The 20466-nt window shown below is 41.8% G+C and overlaps 1 protein-coding gene across 1 annotated transcript in view; it reads right to left on the bottom strand.

The window, feature by feature from the left end:
- Nucleotides 1–10683: 10683 nt before the first annotated feature.
- The window catches only part of RAB6B (RAB6B, member RAS oncogene family), a 61615-nt gene continuing 51832 nt past the window's right edge, over nt 10684–20466 (bottom strand). Inside the window, exons 5-8 of the mRNA XM_056849310.1 lie at nt 18002–18113; nt 17559–17652; nt 16674–16740; nt 10684–11301 (exon numbers count right to left, since the gene is read on the bottom strand). Of these exons, the coding sequence (XP_056705288.1) occupies nt 11237–11301; nt 16674–16740; nt 17559–17652; nt 18002–18113 (338 nt within the window). The 3' untranslated portion in view covers nt 10684–11236. The remainder of the gene's footprint in view (nt 11302–16673; nt 16741–17558; nt 17653–18001; nt 18114–20466) is intronic.

Genomic DNA, 20466 nt, shown 5'->3' on the forward strand with positions numbered 1-20466 from the left:
TAGAACAAGTGTGGATTTTGAATAGTATGTGAAATCTAACACAGGAAGGATGGGTCCTAGCAACAGCCTATGTGAGCTGGTGGGAGCCACTGGAAATACAATAATGGCAAGGTTCTGCTATACTTTGGAATGCTTTAATGCTTGGTGGTGTTCTGTCTCCATTATACTGAAGAATCCTCCCAAAGATACACCATGAGCTGCAGTCCCTTTTCTCCTTCCCTTTCCGTCACCATTTTTTGTACTACGTCTTATCTAGATAGGCTTTACAAGAGGATTCAACATTGGATGAAAGTTATATGAGAGTTATTTCTAAGCATTATTTCAGAACTGGAATTTCTTCCTCCTTGCTTGCTTCCAATTGGTAACCTCATCTGAGATGCACCTGGTAAATACCCCCTTGCTCATGAGCATCCGTGAAAGCCACGGGTTGCCAGATATTCAGACATCTCAGTAGAGGTTGACACTGTGTGCTATGCTTAGCATTGCATTTTCCTCCTGCTATGTTTGTGGTCTGATACTTCTGTGAGCTGCTCTTGAATAACTGCTCTGGAGAGTGAGGAAATCCAAGTTTTTGAATATGTTTTGGGTTCTGTTTCCAAGCCCTTTTCCCAGTTGGAGAGGATGAAAGGTATGATATATTATGTATTGCTGAATTGATATTATAGTATTTGAAATGTGCTTCTGGCAAACTTCCATATTAATTGGCTGATACGTCCATGGTTGAGGACCCTGCTCGTTTTTGATAAGAACTAATGCAACAGTGGTAATGTTATGTGGCTGTACTCTGTTCTGTCTGTTTTCACTTCTTGGTGGATGTGGCCTTAACTTAATATTCTGAGGAGAGAATTGTCTGTGCCCAGGTTCCTGAAGGTGTTTCTGCTGTAAGAATTTGTGTTGTACTCTTAGAAAAGACTAATGTTGGACTGTGTAGCCAAGCTTGGCCACCAAGCCAGTGTCTTCAGGTGACATTCATATATTTTGCAACAAATGCCTTACCAACAGGAAGACTTTGCTTGCAATTGCTGTAATATGTCACAAGAACTACTTGGGTCTTCATATAGTATGGAATAGATGTTTGCTGCATGTCCCAGCAGTGAACATTTAATGTTTGGGAGTTGAGCAAGTGCAAACATTTGGTAAACACATGCCTGCAAGCCTCACCCAGCTGTTGCTCCTGGATTCTTGTTTTCTCTGTCTACAGATGCTCATCTCCCGTTCAAGCATTAGTGCCCACTGCCTATTCCAGCAGAGATGCATTCATGCATTCTTTTTCATATTGGGTGAAACATACCCAAAGTTTTATCTGCACAGTATAATCAGTGTGTGTTGAAGTTAGTTCTGGGCTGCTCTCATTTGTGGATTGGTTGAGAATTACTTTATATCTCTGAGCAGCTCCTGCTTTGGATTGTGGTTTACCTCATTAGCTTCTTTGTCATGTCCGTACCATGGAAGCAAGACATGAAGGCTCAGACCAAGAAGAATATGCATCTCATGATGCCCATGGGCCAAGATACAGGAAGCTTTGTATGTACTGCATTCACAAATTCACAGATGTAAGTGTCTGACCTGATAAATGATTCTTTGAAAATATCTGTGAATAAAGCCATTTGACTAACTTGTTTTTTGGTTTTTCTCTAATGCTCTTCTGATATCCCTTCTCACTATGAATATTATTTGCTTCCAATCAAGGTGAGGTGGTGATTTTTTATACAGTTGTGAGCCAGTGAAAGAATCTTACAATCAGTGCTTCAAGGTATTTGTATGCCTGAAATATACTTGGAACTTGGAATAGCACACTTGCAATCTGGTTTTAAACTCATTAGAAAATCTCACTGATTATGTGTAACATAAGCCAAGGAAGTGGCTGTCAGAAAAAGGTACAGTTAACTCTCATGGCTCTTGTTTAGCACTAGATCCAATTCATATCAGTCCAGTTCTCTGTTGTAGCCATGAGCCCGTTGCTTAAGTACTGACTTGGCCATATATTCTCTGTCTGCTGTAGTGGAACTTTCTGGCCTCCTCTACCTCCTGATGTTAACTCATTCTTCTTTTCCATTATATACATGCCAGTGTTTCTGCTGGTTGGAATTATGTCAGTAGTATAAAGTATTTGGGGACACAATGTGGCCAAAGCCATTTGAGCTTCTCTCTCGATCTTGTTTTAAATCCAAAGACAAAAGGGTTGTGCCCAGAACATTCCCAGAAGTAATCGGAGCTATAAAAACACATTAATGCCATTGACCTTAATAATGGAGACAGGCTTTGGGAAGTTGTGGGGTTATATTCTGGTAACAAGCAGTCTACATTGTTCATAGATCCTAAGTACTTTATTTGTTCGAGGCAAAAAAGGTTTACAGATATTTGTCTTTTTAAAAATTGGGGTGGTTTGCTGCTCTGTTAAAGAAGGAGGAACTGTTCCCAAAACGTTTACATTTGAATCTTGCATCAGCTGAGAAGAGGTAAGTGTTAGGCTCATATAGAATGGATATTACTAGGGTTATGGTCAAACTGATCTTGTTGCCATTGCCACATAACAAAATCTACACTGACTCTGTACTCTGACCATGCCCTTGAAAAACTGCATTGATTGCGACACTAGGAGGTACGAGTGTGGTAGAGAGGGCAATTTGGGCACAGCTGGAACACCAGCCTGAGTAGTCTTCCCCTTTTATAAGGTTATGGACCTCCAGGGTCCTTGGTGGCCTAGGAAGTGGGCTGCCTGTTCGTGGGATAGCAATACCAATTGTACCATAGGAGAATGTTGAGATTAGCTTTGTTTTTACTAAATGGGTGTTGCTGTGCTGAGAACATCCATGGCTTGCATACTGCAGCTTGCAGTAACTTGTAAAGGTAGAGGTTTGCTGGTAAACTTGATAATCTGTACACGTTTCCATGCATAAGGTGTAGCTGCTAAGGGCAGTTCAGTTTCTACCATGTTTTCATTGAGAATCAATGGCTGGGTCTGAAATTCCCCATCTTCCTTTCATGGAAGAGAAAAAATTGAAAAATGGCGGTTCTGTTGAGGTTAGCTGTTGTTCCTTGTATCCTATCCGCAATGAACTGGTAAATATTGACCCTTGCTCATAGGTTTGTAAATGGCTGCTTTTCCTAGAATCATAGAGTTGGAAGGGTCCACCAGGGTCATCTAGTCCAACCCCCTGCACCATGCAGGAAATTCACAACTACCTCCCCCCACACACCCCCAGTGATCAGAAGGTGGCCAAGATGCCTTCCCTCTCATCATCTGCCTAAGGTCATAGAATCAGCATTGCTGACAGATGGCCATCTAACATCTTAAAAACCTCCAGGGAAGGAGCGCTTACCACCTCCCGAGGAAGCCTGTCCCACTGAGGAACCGCTCTAACGGTTAGAAAATTCTTCCTAGACAGAAACTCTTTTGATTTAATTTCAACCCATTGGTTCTGGTTCGACCTTCTGGGGCAACAGGAAACAACTCAGCACCATCCTCCTGTGGGGGAGACTAATTTTTAAGACAGTTAATACATAGCCAAGTGACAATTCATTCCTTTGGGCAAAAGTCATTATCATAGAATTGTATAAAAAGCACCTGGAAAGATTTGGTCAAGTACAAATGTTGCTATGCAGGTATGATGAGGCAGCTGAGGGCCAAGCTAATTTTGAATGCCGGCAGTTGTTGAAACTGGGTAGCTTCACGCTATGACTTTCGTACTCAGCTGCAGGATTCCTTTTCTGCATTCTGCTACAAGTGAAATTGAAACGAGCGCCTCAATATAATCCACCCCACAGGTAAGATTCTGCTACTTATTAATTTGGAAGCGAGTTCCCCCCTACATCTTTTGTTCTTTTGTTTTCAGCCTCATTAATTATTTCCTGTTCTCTGCTAGCTGTACGGTGTTCTCATGAATAAATGGTTAACTGTTTGCCCTTGTGGAGGGCACTTAAAAACAGATTATTATTATATAGCAAGCCAAAGTTGTAATTTATTTCATGTTATGATTGTAATACCACAAAGCACAAAATAAAAGTAATACAAAATTAAAATAAAGATCAGTGAATTTGGCTGACTAAAAGCCCATCTCCCCAAGTGGAGGAAGGGGAGCTGATTATTTACAGTTGACCCCTGAATATTGGAATGCCCATTGTCAGAGAGAACAGGAAGTCATTAAGCTGGATGGCGATGGGAGAGATGGAACTTTAAAACAGCAGTAGTCCAGGGAAGTCTTTCTAGCTCTAACAAGGACAGCCTGGTACTGCAATTGCATTTTAAAAAATCATAACAAGCCAGATCTGGAAAAAGGGAAAACAATGCAGAAAATATTGGATTGCACTGTATAGACCTAAGATGTTACTGGTTTGTCCAAAAAATTTGAGAAACAATCATGATAATTCCTGTCTAAATGGCTAGTGTGGAACCCACCTATATTATTTCATTAATTTACAGTCAACTTACATACAATGCCATTATGTCACATACACACACCATTTGTCTGTCCCAGTTCTGTTGTCTAGACATTCTTTGGAAATTTCAGACTCTGGACTTAATTCCCAGGCATGTATTAGCCCTATTTGGATTGGTGCCATGGTATAGCATCATCTCCCCTATCTGAAACAGCTTTAGGGAGCTGCCTTTGTGCTCTGTTGAGGAAACTTGTATATGTACTGTGGGATACATGCAAGTTCTACTCGATATTGGTAAAGAAGGAAAAATATATTTAAAGCTTTCCAAAAGTTGGAACAAGATGTTTAAGGGCAGTTTTTCTGTTGATACCTGAAAATACATTGGGTATAACAGTTATCCCTGATTAATCTCAGGGCCAGAAAAAGAAAATGTAAAGATGATGTATAATTGGTATCTTGCCCCTCACAGATTGGCTCGTATATATCCATTGTGTTCTGGAGTCTGTCTGTGGTGTTCCTGTAGCAAGGCAGACTCATTTGATCGCTTTTGGTCATGCCCTGATGTTGATCAATTGTAGGTGAAAAATTGGTTTAATTTTGGAACTTAACAGGATATAAGCATGCCCTGGATCCAACAATTTGGCTGCTGTTGTTTAAAAGATGTAGTGGACAATACAAATTTGGAAATAATGCCTTGTTTAACTACAGTGGCTAGGCAATGTATAGCCTGTCAATGGAGAACCCTACAGTAAATGAGTGGTTAACCTGCTCTTGGCATTTTGCTAATATGACTAAATTGGCACATAAGATGCAGAAGCTATTAACACTCAAGTCCAGTCAGATTCATAGAAACATGGTCTGTATTGGTTATGTCATGGAATGATGAAGTGAAGGATAATATTAAGCCATTTGTTTATCTTAAGGCATTGTAGAACTCTGTCTTTATATATAGAATAATGTAGCTGTATATGGTATGGTAAGTTAAATTTATATGGACTACTGTATTTTTTTTTTGTTATTGCATTGGAGCTACAATTAAAAAGTAAAAATAATGAAAATTGAGAATAGTGCAAAATAGTATAATGGCTAAGGTGATGTTTAAAAAGTGCAATGTAAAATATGGCCAACAATGCTGAGCGAACTTATGAAGAATTGTAAGTATTTTAAAAACCTGACATACACTATTGTAAAGAGATTTTTCTCATCTTCTGTGGAAGGTTGTGGCTTCTTCCGTATTTGATTCTAATCACTTAGTTGGCTGATCTCTTAATGGATATGGTGATATTGGTGGCAGTCAGAAGAATGAGCTGTTTGAGAGCATGAGGAAATTGTGTTGCTGTAAATCACTGTGACTTATGGCTGAGTTCAATTACAGCAGAAATTCCACGGGTTATTATCCCGGTGGGACTGTGGGGCCCTTATTTCTTCTCTCTAGTATGCAGCTGCTGGTTGTTCTCCTCTCAATCACCAATTAGCTCAGTGGAGAGCCCTCCCTCCCATTTGTGATCTTTGCCGATTGCTCAGAGTGGAGTGGTAGCTGTTCCTTGACATCCCTTCATCCTAGCCATCCATTACTTCTGCCTTCAGGTTCAATCTCTTCAGTTGTTGCAAGTGAGCCAGGGAGAGGTTTCACAACAGTTTCAGTATTTTTCAGTGTTCTCTCTGTGTAACTATTTCTGTAAATGCAGCAGTTTAGACAGCTAAAGGATTGTTGTAACTATCATATTTCTATCCTACCCAGTCTCTGAGTAACTTGGGGCTCCACATTTGTCCCTTCTTCTGTTTTCTCCTCCCATCAACCCTGTTTAAGGCAGATTCAGGCTGAGGGAGAGTAGCAGGCTGTGCGTTATCCGACCAGTTTCATTTGAACTCCCCCTCTAGTTACTACACTGGTTCCCTGACTGTATGACTGAACCGCACAACTCAGATTGTGAGAAGCTGTTTCCTTACACTTTCACCCTCTATGCACTTTCACTTCATTGTGATGTTCTTAAAGGTTTGTAATTTACCTCCAAGTCATTTACTGCAAGAGACGTGCTTGTGAATAAGAGAGTTTATTGTTCAATGGACTAGCATGTTAAGACTTTTATACAGTTCTATGGAAAATTAATGTGGCAGTCTACAGCTTTCACTGAGGAGGTCATAGGTGATGGCCTAAATAATCTGCAGGCACTCAAGGTATGAGTGTGACATTTGGGTACAGAGGAAGGATGAATGAAGTGGAGAAAATGAGAAGGAAATAGCTGATAGACAGTTGCTTGATCAAGGCCTAGATCAGGGATCCCCACCATGGTGACTTTGGGTACCATGGTGCCTGCCAACACCTTTTCTGGTGCCCGCCATGTTTTAAGAAAGTGGGTGGGGCTTTTGGCCAACAAGGCTTCTGATTGGCCATTGGAGATATCATTGGCTGTGCAGATTTTTAAAAGTGTTGCTTTGGCAGCAGCTGCCACAACTCAGGGATCTTCACTGTGTGACTGAAGGTAAGCTGTGGCTGCCACTCTGTGTCGGAATTCCAAAGGTGCCCACAGGTTCAAAAAGGCTGGGGACCCCTGGTCTAGATTAACTATTAGCTAAATGTTCTGGTGTAGTGGTTAAGAGCGGTGGTTTGGAGTGGTGGACTCTGATCTGGAGGACTGGGTTTGATTCCCCACTCCTCCACATGAGCTGCGGACGTTAATCTGGTGAACTTGGTTGGTTTCCCCACTCCTACGCATGAAGCCAGCTGGGTGACCTTGGGTGAGTCACACTCTCTCAGCCCTACCTACCTCACAGGGTGTCTGTTTTGGGGAGGGGAGGGGAAGGGAGGGTGATTGTAAGCCGGTTTGATTCTCCCTTAAGTGGCAGAGAAAGTTGGCATATAACAACCAGCTCTTCTTCTATAGGGGCCCCCTCAAACGGGTTCCCAAGCAGTTTTGTAATAATCTGAGCACATCTGTGTGCGTCTGTTCTTACAGTGCTGTGCTCCTTGAAAATGTTCCTTTAAACTTTCCAGTTGCTGTGAACATAGCTGTTTCCTTACTATATAATTGAAGTGGGTGGCCTTGTTTCTAATTAGCTGCCCACATTGCACTTGGAGCAGAATGGCCATTAAAAGGTATCAGTGTGCTGGGAGGCAGGTTCCCTGCCTCTGTATAACTGCTTCTCTGCGCCTCAGGTTACTGTAAGACAATGAAGGCCCCTGAATATAGAACAAGGTAGCACATAGTACATGTAGCACATAGCACACACAACCTGTACTGGATACATACGACACACCTCACTGTGTGCTGTGCAAAGTGTGACTCCCCCCCCCCCACATGCATCCAGTTTACAATCGTTTCTCTTTGAGTGAAAAGAAGAGCCAAGAATGTGGCTTTCCTTAAGCAGCTTGCTTGTACAAACCTTGTGTATAGTGATGAGAGCAGGCTGTCTCTTGTCTGTTGTGCTTCCGGGCTATTACAATTTTTGTTTTACTATTAATCTCTGTTCTTATCCGGGCTATTACAATTTTTGTTTTACTATTAATCTCTGTTCTTATCCATGTGTCTTCTCTCTTCTGGCCAGCTGGAGAAAAGTGAGCCAAATTGCAATGGATCTGTGATGATAGTACCTAAAAAGGGTTGGGACTGCCATACAATATACATTGCAGTTGCCTTCCTTCCTGCAATGATTCTTGCAAATCTTTGCGGAACAGTTTCTACATAGTTGTTTGTTCCTTTTGTATTTTTTTCCTCCACAACAGCCCCCACAAGTTCTCTTGATACAATATTAACATGAAACAAGTTTAAAGATGTTGAACAGTGACTTTCAGCTCAATGACTTTCAGATTCATGTGATTTCTACCCAATATACGTATTTGGTGGACCATTTCTTCCAAGGCATTCAGATTTCTGCTATATCAGAAGGTCTCCAGCATTCTCCATTCCATGGGGGTCAAAGTGTGCTTCATCTTAGCAATGCTTGGGTTTAGATCTATTTGGTTCTTTGGGAGCGAGACTTTTCTGAAGCACACAGTCCTTTGTGTCTTAGATTACTTATTCTAATGCTTTTTGAGTTCATTGGATAATATGCTGCTCAGGCAGCTCTGGTTTTTCATTGGAAATCACTGTTGTGAGCTGGAGGTTGTGATGAGAAAGTCCTTTGTTTTTCTTGCTTGTCTATTGTCAAATGAATGATACCACTTACCTAGATTTGCTCACTGCTTGTGCATCTTAAGGGGGAAAGCCCCCAGCCCCATTTCTTCTGCTTGGTGGTGGTAATTCAATAACATCCCATGAGATTAAATGTAGAGTTTTGCTGCTTCTGGCTCAGCATCTTATTTCATCCCTCTCCCTTCTGCTTTCTCTTTGTTACCAAATGCAAACTGCCCCAGATCATTTATCTCATATGCCAAATTTGCTTAGCATTGATTTTTCTGCAGTGCAATTTCTATTCATTTGGTTTTACCCTTTGCAGAATGCTTTCTTGTGGTCTCCTGAAGCACTCTAGAGAAGGAAAATTTGATGGACAATTCTTAGTAATCCTTCAAATGAAACCTGCCCCTGGGAGTCTTTGTACCCTAATGGGCTTTGTGCTTTATCATGGTTGCATATGATTTAATTGTGAAACATGTAAAGTCCCTGTCACTTTCATTTTAATCCAAAGAATTATATTTTTCATAGAGAAAGAAGGAAATTTGGGACAATGATGGGTTGGGTGTGTGTGCACTGGATGCCAGTGAAAATATTCAGTTGCTTCCATGATGAATGAGGAAAAAGCACAAGATGGGAGGGTCATGCAAGTTCTTAAAGGATGATGTGAAAGGTGGGTGAAAAGGAAGAAGAAAACAGCAGTGAAGCTGAGCTGGGTCAAGGAGAATGGATGTGGGACAAGAATGAAAGATCCAGACGTTTGATCACTAATTCTGGATGCAAGCTACAGTTAGACGAGCTATACAGTATGTATGATACTTGAACTTCTTTGTGGCTACTAATGAGCAAAAGAAACCTTCAAAATGTGTGATGGTATAATAGTAAGGTGGTGTGTGTGTTTGTTGCTTTACAGTCATGGTGTGCAAGTAGCACACCATGTACCAGTATGCTAGTTGTAGCACTGTGGTAATCACTGTGACATTTCCTAAAACCTGTGCCAAGAGTTTTGCTGGACGACACATGCAAATCTTTATGATGCTATATTGACTGATATGACAGCGAGGTAACACATCAGCTCATAATAGCCATTCCTTCAGTAGTGCTCCCAGAATGTGACTACATGCACTTTCACACACTGAACAACAACATCTGGAGATACATCTCTATGCATTTTTTCTAGTTACACATGAATCTGAGTTTAATTTATTGAAGACATGACAAGTCACACTTTTCCCCAACAATAACAAAAACCTTCTAAACCCACACACTGCAGCAACTGTAATTTTCCACAACTGTTGTTGGTTGCAATTCAAGTCATAACAGTGGGAGAAACCAAGCATCTATATTGTGCGTGGGTGTGTATACATACACCTCCACACAGCGATGTGTGTAAATGTATGTTTTATGTCAATATAAAACATGCATACACATGTATACAAAAATTAAATACATTATCTATCGCATCTTTGTTGCCAAAGTAATCTTCTCTTCTTAGGCAACAGGGCCTTCTTCCTCTCTTTGTCCACTCATGCAAAAGTTATTATCACTCATAATAATGATCAACCACCATGAATAGTACATTCGGCTAAACGTGAGCTGGTCCCAATGGACTATGGTTGAAATGACTAACTGACAATTCTGGTTAAGCTTTGGCCACCATTTTGAGTTGCTTCCTTGAAGGAATCTGCTTCTAACCATAAGCTTAGAGATGAATCCATCTGGACACATTGGAGTAAAGGTTTTTTTTGTTTTTGTTTGGCAAGACAATTTTGAGTGCTTTCTTCAACACAATTTTAAAGGTAAACTGGCAACCATGTTTGGTTGTGATGTTGTGCTGGCAGAGAACAAAGATGATCAGAACCCCATGGGACAACCATACATTTAAAGTGACAGCAATGACATTGGTTTCACTAATACACCCTAGTGTATGTGTGTGGTGGCTTCCGCTAGCTAGTGTGATTGTTTTTTTTCTTTCAAATGGACTCACTTAAGACTGTGACAAGTGAACGTCTTAAAACATGTACCTGCCCTAGCAGTGCTAAAAAGAAATAGCTCCCATAGTATAATAAAATACAGTACGAAACATGATAGCAAGATGTGCATGCACTATAGACCCTGTGAAGCCATTTGGGAGCTATGGAGGTACACTGCCTGTGTCATGTACACAAAGTGTCTCTTGTCATAGCTCTCGGCTACCTCTACATGGCTATATCGTCAGACGTCTTGATTTGCATACCGGCAACTGCAGCACACATTGCTAGCCTGTCCTTGGACTGTGAATTGGATAGTTAGTGTCTCAGTGAACCAATCAGGGACTAGTTTTCCTACAAGGTATGTCTACTGTTTATGCCAAACACTGAAATTAGCCAGCCTGTATAATCTTGGGGTTGTCTCTGTAAGTTTACAAATATACAATTAAAAAAAGTGCCCAAAAAAGATACAAGTCCCTGTAGCTGAGAGCTGTATACACACAATTAAAGTGTCTTGTTTAAAATTCTGAATTGTTTTGGCATTTTTAATAAAGTACAATATATTACAGCCAAACCCAACAAAATAAAATAGAACCAGCTGTTGAATAATGTATTCTGATCCCTGCCACCCCCTCCCTTCCCTGGAGAGACACAGAGAGAAAAGAGATCCTCCCCATTGAATAACTCAAGTTGTAGTATTAGGAAGCTAACCAATAGGAAGCAACACAACAAGCTTGTGGTGTCAAATGGAGCTGACGAATCCTGCGCTTTGCATTAACAAGAGCACCCTCCTTCGCTGGCTGGTGGTTCCTGTGGTTTGTCCAACTTTATGTCAATCACTGAAGAAAAAAAGTTAAGGTAGAAAACCAAAGAGGTAGAAAAGGAGCTTCTAGCATCATGGTGGTGGCTTTTTGATAGGCTAGTCGTTTAAGGACCATATCTCATCCTATGAACTCTGTCTGCTTACATGCCACTTGCTGCATACTTGCAGTTGTTTATGGGGGAATTGGTTTTCATGATCCATCTCACAAATGTTATGCACAAAATAACTTATCAGATGCTTTCTGAGTCCAGATTCCAGAGGGCAAATAATGAAAGTAATATTTTCAAGTTTCCAAGAACTCTTCTACTACTGGTAGCAAATGACAGAGCAGTGGCAGCAGCGGCTTTGGATGCTCCAAATCTCCTATTCAGCCCTAAAGCTCACTGGGGCGCAAATTATTTCTTGCAATAACTCTGAAAGAGAGGTTAGGTGAAGCAAGATGGAGAGAATTGTGAAACCCTTTGCTAGTTAAAAAATGTTGAAGAAATTGCCATAATATAACTAGCCTATATTTATTGTAGATTTATACTACAATAAATCTGTTGCTCTAACAGATTTATTGTAGTATAAACTTCTGTGAGGTACATTTTTGTCAGATGCATTAAGTGGGCCTTGGCTTACAAAGGATTATGCCAAGTCAATTTGTTAGTCTTTAAGGTGCCCTAAGACTTAGCTGCAACAGACCGACATGGACAGAAACAACCTAGATTGGCTATGGCACAGCATGACTAAGCAACTGGGATAGGGTAGGTCAGGAATGTCCCACACGCTCCCCTGTACTCACTAGATTCTGCTGGAGGCAGCAGCATCAGTTGGATGCTCTGCATTTCTCCACTGTTCTCCTTCCGCAGCAATGGGTGGTTTGAGGCAAGCGAGGCTTCCTCAGCCTAGAATTCTCCAAACCACCAACACTTGTTGCTGCCATTCAGGCTTGAATGGGCAAGCAGGAGCAGGGCATGGAGTTATCTGGGCCCATTTGGCATCTCCTTTATCCAAGAGCAGCTGGAGTATATATGTGTGAGAAGAAAAATCCTAGGAAGTGGGGGAGAAAATGTCTGAGAAAGGTAAGGAATGGAGACCCATCTCCTGAGCTACCATCTTCCCTTCTCCTGGGACAACTGGGAAAGCCACTTTAATTTGATCATTATCCACCTTTATTGGAGCAGAAGCTCAAGGGGAAGAAGAGAAATAGACCTGATCATCTTAAGGAAATAATGTGCTGGCTTACCATTTGCTTGGTATCGGCTGGACATACATGTGTGGGCACATGTCTCTTTCTTCACAGCCCTCGTTTTTCCGCTGGACACTGGAATCCTAAATCTCACTGCTTAAGTACATGCAATTGCTTTTGATCACTTTTGCCCCTTGCTCTGTTGTCTTTGCTACTTGAAGTTAGACTGTGTAAGGTCCTGGGAGGGTGAAAGGAAACATTCTTGTTTGCTTAAGGGACTGTGTAAAGGGATAAGTAAATGGATGGTGCTTTATAACTGATGATTGTTAAGAAGACTTGCAGTAAGGCACAAGAGGACTATGATTTAAGTGGCAGAAACAATATTGTGACCACCACTCACTAGTAACCTGCTAAATCTACACCTAGTACCTTGAGCAAACCAGCTATTCTCACCCACCCCAGAGCTGCTTCAGCACCAACAGGCTTGGTTTGGCTCTTGGGTGTGCTGGGACTTCATAGCCAAGTATTAGGTCTCACTTGTTTAACTAGGTGAGGCGGCTGAATAGTATACCCCCACCTATCTCTCCCCCTCTTGCAAACCAATGAGACATTAGCCAAATGTCAATGCAAATGAAGAAGACATGACTGAGCTGCCAATACAGAACCTCTCCCTGCCCTCACTCTGCAGACTGCTAAAAGCAGAGACAAATTTCCCTGTGTGTGCACTAAACCACTTAACAATTCACAGATATTTTTCAAAAGAAAGCAGATCTTTTGAAGTGGCCAGCTGAGTAGATATCTGGCTGCGGAGGAGCCTTATGCAGAGTCAGGCCAATTGTGTTTCTGCTTCACCTGGGCCGTGGCTTTCCAGGGACTCAGGTACTGAAAAATCCTTTGAACTGGAAGCCCCCCCAGGGACTGAACCTGGCATCTTCTGCATGAAAAGCATAAACTTCACCACCGAGCCATAGATCTTCACTTAAAATGCACATTCTGCAAGGGATGTAAAGGCTCATTATGTACAGACCTTCACGCCATCTCAGGTATACAGAAAAGTGTCCCTTGACAGAGGCCAAAGTAGAGAATTTATCCTCCAGAGCAATTCTGTCTGCCTTAACCAGTCACACACAGATCTCCTCCTCCTGGCACAGCCCAGACTGTACTCTCTGCAAGTGCTGCTGACATATGGGATATACACCAAACTCAGCCGAGACTCCCTCAAAGGAGCTGACCTTTCCTAGCAATTAGGCTGGAAGAGCTGCTGTCACTCACAGCGAGACACCCTCTCTCGCTTCCACCACAGTGCGTCGGAGGCAACATGCTGGTTTTTTAGATGATGCTCAGTGATGCTGCTGCTGCAGGTTGCCTCTGGGGCAATCTGGGAGCAATGAACACCAGGCTCAGCAGTTGTGCATTCGTCTCTTGCGTATTAATTCCAGAAGCCAGTTTACACAGTCAACAGAATCAAGTGGTCAAAGATCTGGTCTGTCCTACAGAACCCAGGCCAAAATAAAACACACACATGAAAAATCCTCAATATAGTGAAGAAGCTGGGGGGGTGTTAGTGGGGAAGCTTTACCACTTTCTTCCCCTGCCCCTCATTAACTAACTAAATTGGCCAAGGAGAGGACATAAGAGCAACCCTGCTGAATCAGACTAGTGGTCCATCTAGTCCAGCATCCTGTTTCACACAGCAGCCAACAGAGTATAGGGGCCCATTAAAGTAGAATTGGGACACTAAATTTTGGCTCCTTACATTTTCATCTGGGGTGCCTCATTGTGGCAACCAAAATGGAATAAAAGGGAAGGCTGTGCAGAAATTAAGTAGCAGAAAGAAAAGCACAGGCAGGAGAAGGAAGGAAGATCAAGACTCTGATTTTTGCATGGAGAATTGAACCAATAGAGACTCAAAGGGTTTGACTCTATTAGAAAAATCCTCCTTGCATAGATTTTGGAGGTTTCTTTCCAAAAAGTATTTAAAAAATCATTGTTCATATCTCATTTTAAAGAAACCATCCTAACTCTGGAGCAAAAGTTTGAGAAACTCCAGATAAGACAAGAACCAACTCCAGATAAGTTTGCACTCCCCCCCCCACACAAAATTCAGGCTTAGAATCTACCTATCTAGGAAAGAAAAAAACACCAACATCTGAAGCGTAAACTGTTAGAAAATATCCAAGAGGATGAATTATATAATGTACCCCAAAACATATACAAACTTTTGGTGATGCTAATGGGTACATTTGTCTGTGCCTATATCAAAGTGAGAAAATGGGCAAACACTAAACATAATTTAGAGGCACTAGGAATGGAAACATATTCTAGGAGCCAGGAGGGAATATGGGACACTGTTCTAAATCCGAAGTAAAAATGTTGACTGTCTTCTAAAATAAATTTGGTGTCATCACTTAGCATCAGTTTCCAGAACTCCCTTGACCTTAGAGCCATGCAAGTCGACCGGGAATTCTAACCAAGATAATTTCTAAACCATCGGGAAGAATTGCTATTAAAGCTAGAAGAGACAGTTATATGGATCATCTCTGGCCCTCCCTGCATCACCTCTACAAGGGAATGTCAGGCACTCCCTTTGTAACAATTACTCTCTATTTTCTGCCAGCCACAGAGATGGAAGCGGGGAGTCATTACCGCTATGTTTAATGTGGAAACCATGAACTTTTCTGTAATAAATAACAGTTAATTGGACCATATTCATTAGTATTGCCCTAGGTGGATGCTTTTCTTTTGTGTTCATTCCATAACTGGCAAAGGGGGAATTCTGGGTTCAATCTAATGAGACCATTTATGTCTGCAAGGGAAAAGCTGATGGGTGCTTAGAAATACCCAAGGATGTTATTCCAGCAACTGGCTAAGCAGTAATTTGAGACACAAAGAAAATTAAGAACAGCACATGGCTTATGGAATCCCAGCTTTTTTCAACAAGAGGAAATCAAACAAAGTTAAACAGTTTTTATGAATCAGTGGCTAAGCTTTTCTAGAGAAAACCACTCCCCAAACCAACTCCAACATGCACTTTTGCATGCACTTGCACATATATGTGAGAGTGTGTGCGCACAAGTATCCAGCATAAATTATACCAAATATAGAATATGTTAGGTACTGGACCCCCAGTTCAGCCTAGCTTATGCGACTGGACAATATCACCTGCAACCCCCAAAGGGTAATTGGTACTGTGTCCAGTTATGCCAGGGGAGATCAAGGTCAAATTCACACTCTGCCACCAAACTAACTGGGTGACCTTGGGCTAGTCACTCTCTCAGCTTAATGTACCCCACAGGGTTATTGTGAAGATAAAATGTGGGAAAGAGCTATTTATGTCAATAGCAGGGGCAGGGGCAGGATGCAAAATAAACAAATAAACATCCTACTGCTCGGCTTTAATCTTTTTAAAAAAAAGCAAATTTATAGCCCTTGTAACTGAAGATAGCCTTCATGTTGGGCAGGCTGTATCCAGCACAATCTGAAAAGCTGTGGACATTCACAGGCTTCAGTTTCATTCATGGATCCTTGCCCTGCAAATTATGGCTGCATCCAGATATCACTGGCTATTCCACCATAGTTGTACTATAAAAAGAATTTGCAACTGGATTGGGTTGTACAATCAGGATAATTCAGTTGCAAATTATCCCTATAGCGGAATGATAGCACAATATCCCATGATGTCTGGATGCATCCCATTACTAGCAGAAGCAGAATATGCTATGGATATTTGAGTGTATAAGGGTGCAGAATTCAACTTCCCTTGATGCAGAATTTTGATTTTTTTTAAAAAGACCACCAGTATACATGCCTTTTCCTATTAATATGGACACACTGGTTTATATTTGCCAGGGACTAGCGCATAGCTGTTACTCTGCCTAATTTCCATTTTCACCCATTTCTAGAGATAAAATTAATCAGCTAGGAGGAGATGAAATGCTCTCTGCTCTGACAATTTCCAATGCCAGGGTGGCATGAAAGGATAAACCATGTCACTTCCTGTAGCATTTGACATGTGAATTTTTGATTGCTTTTGAGCCCCTCTCTGAAGATAATGCAGAAGAGAAAGCATTCTGGATGGTGGTGGTTTCACATTCACAGAATAAACCCAACTGAAGCATTAAGCCTTGTTTGTGAAAACACTTTCATCACATCTAAGTGGTAGATTCCTGAATGGAAAGGAATTTATGGAAGAAGCGACTGTTGTTACCAAAGGATACTCCCTTCTTTGCTCTTCTCTTGAACGCTCTCCATTCCTGGCAAAGCTGAAGCAACACGTCGGAAGAGCTAAAGCGATGTTCAAAGTGTTGGATGAAAAAGGCGGACCAGAGGGAAGGGTCAAGAAGCAAAACAATTATGATTAGGACTGCTGAGTTGCATTTCAGTTGCAAAATGTAAGAAGCAATATCAAACTGTTTGGGAAACGGGTTAAACAAGCATCAAGGGACCCAGCCTGTCTGCCCCCAGAAAACAAGAATTGGGGCCATTCATATATGTCTCAAGAGGACAGGAAAGGGTTCACTGGGCCCATGAAAATAACAGTTGCTGGTGCTCAAAGTGGGACTTATGCCAGAGAAGCAACAGTGGCATAGAAATACAGAGTGGCAAAGGACCAATAGATAATTGAGTTCCCACATAAGCACATAGAGAGTAGTACCATCTTCCCTTTCCTCCAGGCTGCAGGATGCTGCATGCTGAGAGTGCGTGCACTGCAAAAATATGTCCTTTTTACTGCTTTGCATCCTAAAGTGATCTGTTTTCTAATACTAAACCTATTTTTTTATCTATTGCATACATTTCTTGCAGATTTTTTACTTCCCTTCTATGCAGTTATACATTCCATCACTAGTGGCCAGATATTTTGGCTTTAAAAAAAATCTGATACTACCAAGCACTGTATCATGATTTTCCTGCATGGTGATAATTTAGTTTGCTATGTACTCATGACAAACCAGACATTACAATTTTCAAATGGCAAGGTACACATAGTTTTCCTTTCCTACATGTAGGGGGGAAATGCATAATGCGGCATCCGAACTGGACCAAACTGTCGGTGAAGTTCTTGCTGAGTCATCTTCACCCAAAAAGAAAGTTTCCTTTCTTACCTGTTTTACATTGTATCCTGTTTTCGCACTTGTCTCAATAAACATTACATTCAGCTCTTTAGCTCTCTGTTCCCCTTCTTCAATTGTTATCTGCCTGGGATAGACACACACAGCAAGGAAAATGGTAACCGTATCATGGCAACTAGGAAAGGGGGTTTATCTGGGAATAGGAAGTAAGTTAAGAGTGGGCGTGTGGTGAGTAACTGTAATAATTCCACCAGGTGAAGTCCTCTGATTTAACAATGCAACAGGGGATCCAACAATGGTCAATAAGACAGGAGCTGTCACCCTAAGGAGCTGTTCCTATGACAACAAGAGGCAACAGAGCTCCTTTGTAGTAAGTGACTTATAGCCATTTTGTATGTTTCTTGTGTTTCAAAGATTTTTAACCTCCCTCTTTTCCAACATAAGTTCCCTGCACTCCATTTAATTATTTTGTTTACCTCTTATCTGCCAGATCTGTTTTGTTGCCCACTAACATAATAATGACATCACTTCCTCTTTCTGTTCTGACATCATCAATCCATTTGGATGTCTGCTGGAAGGAGTTGAGATCTGTGTGAGAGAAGAGAAATAAGGAAGATGGGTTTCAGACAAAGGCCGGTTTTCCAGTAGTTGCAGGTTTGGACTTTTGGACTCAGCTCCCTTGTCTATCACTTACAGAGGTGTAAGGCAGAGCATATTACAGACTTTTGAGTACTCAAAAAAGGTGCTAGGCAACATTTGTATAAGGATGGAGAAGGGAATCAGAAAGTATTGACGGAATAAAAGAACAAAGGTATGTTTGGTGTCTGCTTATTTCTGGGGCCAGGAAGAGGAGGCCAAAACAAAAATGCTAACGGAAGTAGTACATCTTCCCAGAAGGTGATGAGAATGGTCAGGAAAAGAACAGGAGAGAAGGTCAGCTGCAGGTCTAAAAAGGCTCATCGAAACTGAGATATGCATGTCAACCATGCTTTTGGCACATAAGCAAGCTGTCTGCAGTTCAGATCATCCTCTCCACCCCACCCCTCACAAAAGGTAGTAGTTACCACTGGTCTTCTCCACAGAGGCTTTTCTGCATATGCCTTATTAGCAACAGGTTCAACTTGGAATTTAGATCAAACGAATGGAAAGGAGGCATCGGAAAGGAGGCATCGACTCAGCCTTTCTTCTGTGGGATGCTTCTTCCACAGGCACCTCCTTGTATTTTCCCAGGGAAATCTACTATCAATTATTGGAGAGAGGATTTAGTGCAACTATGGCAACCAGAACATGGGCATCAGACCTGCCATGGCAATCCATTCAAAGGAACATTTTTAATGAGGCACTCCATCACCAGTCACCAGCATAGCCCTGACCCCTTTTGTGACTGCCTCAGCTGCCTCTGCTAACCAGGGCCAGCAGAGGGAAGCAGATCTGGGTTTTTTTCTGTCACTTTTTCTTTCCATTTAAATTAATTGCAACAAGGAACATAGTAAGTCAGAGCAAACAGGAAGAAACAGGTACAAGAAAGGGTCAAAGTCCAACTTCAAGGCTGTCAGCTGCAGAAAACTCTTATGATTTGATATCTTTTTACTGGGCAGTTCTTTCAGTGTAAAGACTACTTGGTCTCTCAGAAGAGCGAGTGTAGTATAGGAATTGGGAGACCTGGGTTCAAATCCCTGTTCAGCCATGAAACTCACTGGATAACTTTGGGCAAGTCACTTTCAGCCCAATCTACCTCACAGAGCCATTGCACAAGTACAAAACAGGAGTGGAGAATCATAAACACTGCCCTGAGCTCACTGGAGGAGGGGCGGGATAAAAATGAGTGGAAATTAGTGGCTGGTGGAAATTAGTCAATGGGGTACAGAGGCTAGAAAGTTGGATTTGAGACTGGTAGATTTGCGTTTGAATCCTGCCTCTTGTTGTATGGTCTTGCCAAGGCAATGGTAGGGGGTTTTTTTGGTGGTTTTTTTTGCCTCAGTTTCTCATTAGTAAAATAGCGATGACTAGCCTCATAGGGCTGCCGAGGTGGCAAATTCAAGCACTTTACAAAAACTAAGTATATTATATAACCAACATACTCATAAATATGACGTGAGGCTAAGGAACAGAGAATGTTGGAAGAAAGGTCAAAATTTATCCCTCAAGGATGTGAGGGGCTTACATCGTGGCTTCAGATACTGTTGAGAACCCTCTGTTGGGTGGATCTGCAAAGGACATTTTCCCAGTGCCACTTCAGTGCCAACTCAGAGAAGGTCCTCCTCCAAAGAATCCACACAGCTTGAACTGATCTTACACCAACATCACACCTCTGAACGCAAAGACCTATGCCACTTCTTGCCTCCAGAGTACAACTTAGTTTGTTCCGGTATCTGTCCAGCAAGTCACCACTTGTTAGCCAGGGCTCGGAAATAATTGTTTGCAAAGCGTGCCAATACAATCTAAATGAGCTCAGGTATTACAGGTAGAATGCATGGTAAGATGTGGTCAGGTCCACAGAGGTGGTTTGCCACTGCCTTACTTGGTATTCTTTGGTGGTCTCCCATCCAAATACTAACCAGGGCTGACCCTGCTTAGCTTCTGAGATCTGATGAGATCGGGCTATACGATGCTGCCTTCCCTCCCGTACTATATTATACTCCTGCTATAAACCCCCAGTTATCCGGTTGGCTACTATTGGAAAGACTTCCAGGAACAACCCATACAAATTACTTAGCTGGAGCAGAACAAAGCCCATATAGTCTAGTATTCTTTGGACCTTGTTCTGCCCCAGCAAAGTAGTTCTTAAGAGAGACTCCTGGAGGTCTTTGGACTAGGAAGGAAAACTTGGCTTTTTCACATTCTATTGCAGTGCAAACAAATATTTCAACCACTACTCATAAGAGAAATCACTAACATGTAGGGCTGTCAATTCGGTTCGGCCCGAACTGAAAATCAGCCG

This window comes from Euleptes europaea, chromosome 5, assembly GCF_029931775.1.
Source record: "Euleptes europaea isolate rEulEur1 chromosome 5, rEulEur1.hap1, whole genome shotgun sequence".
Classification (NCBI taxonomy): domain Eukaryota; kingdom Metazoa; phylum Chordata; class Lepidosauria; order Squamata; family Sphaerodactylidae; genus Euleptes; species Euleptes europaea.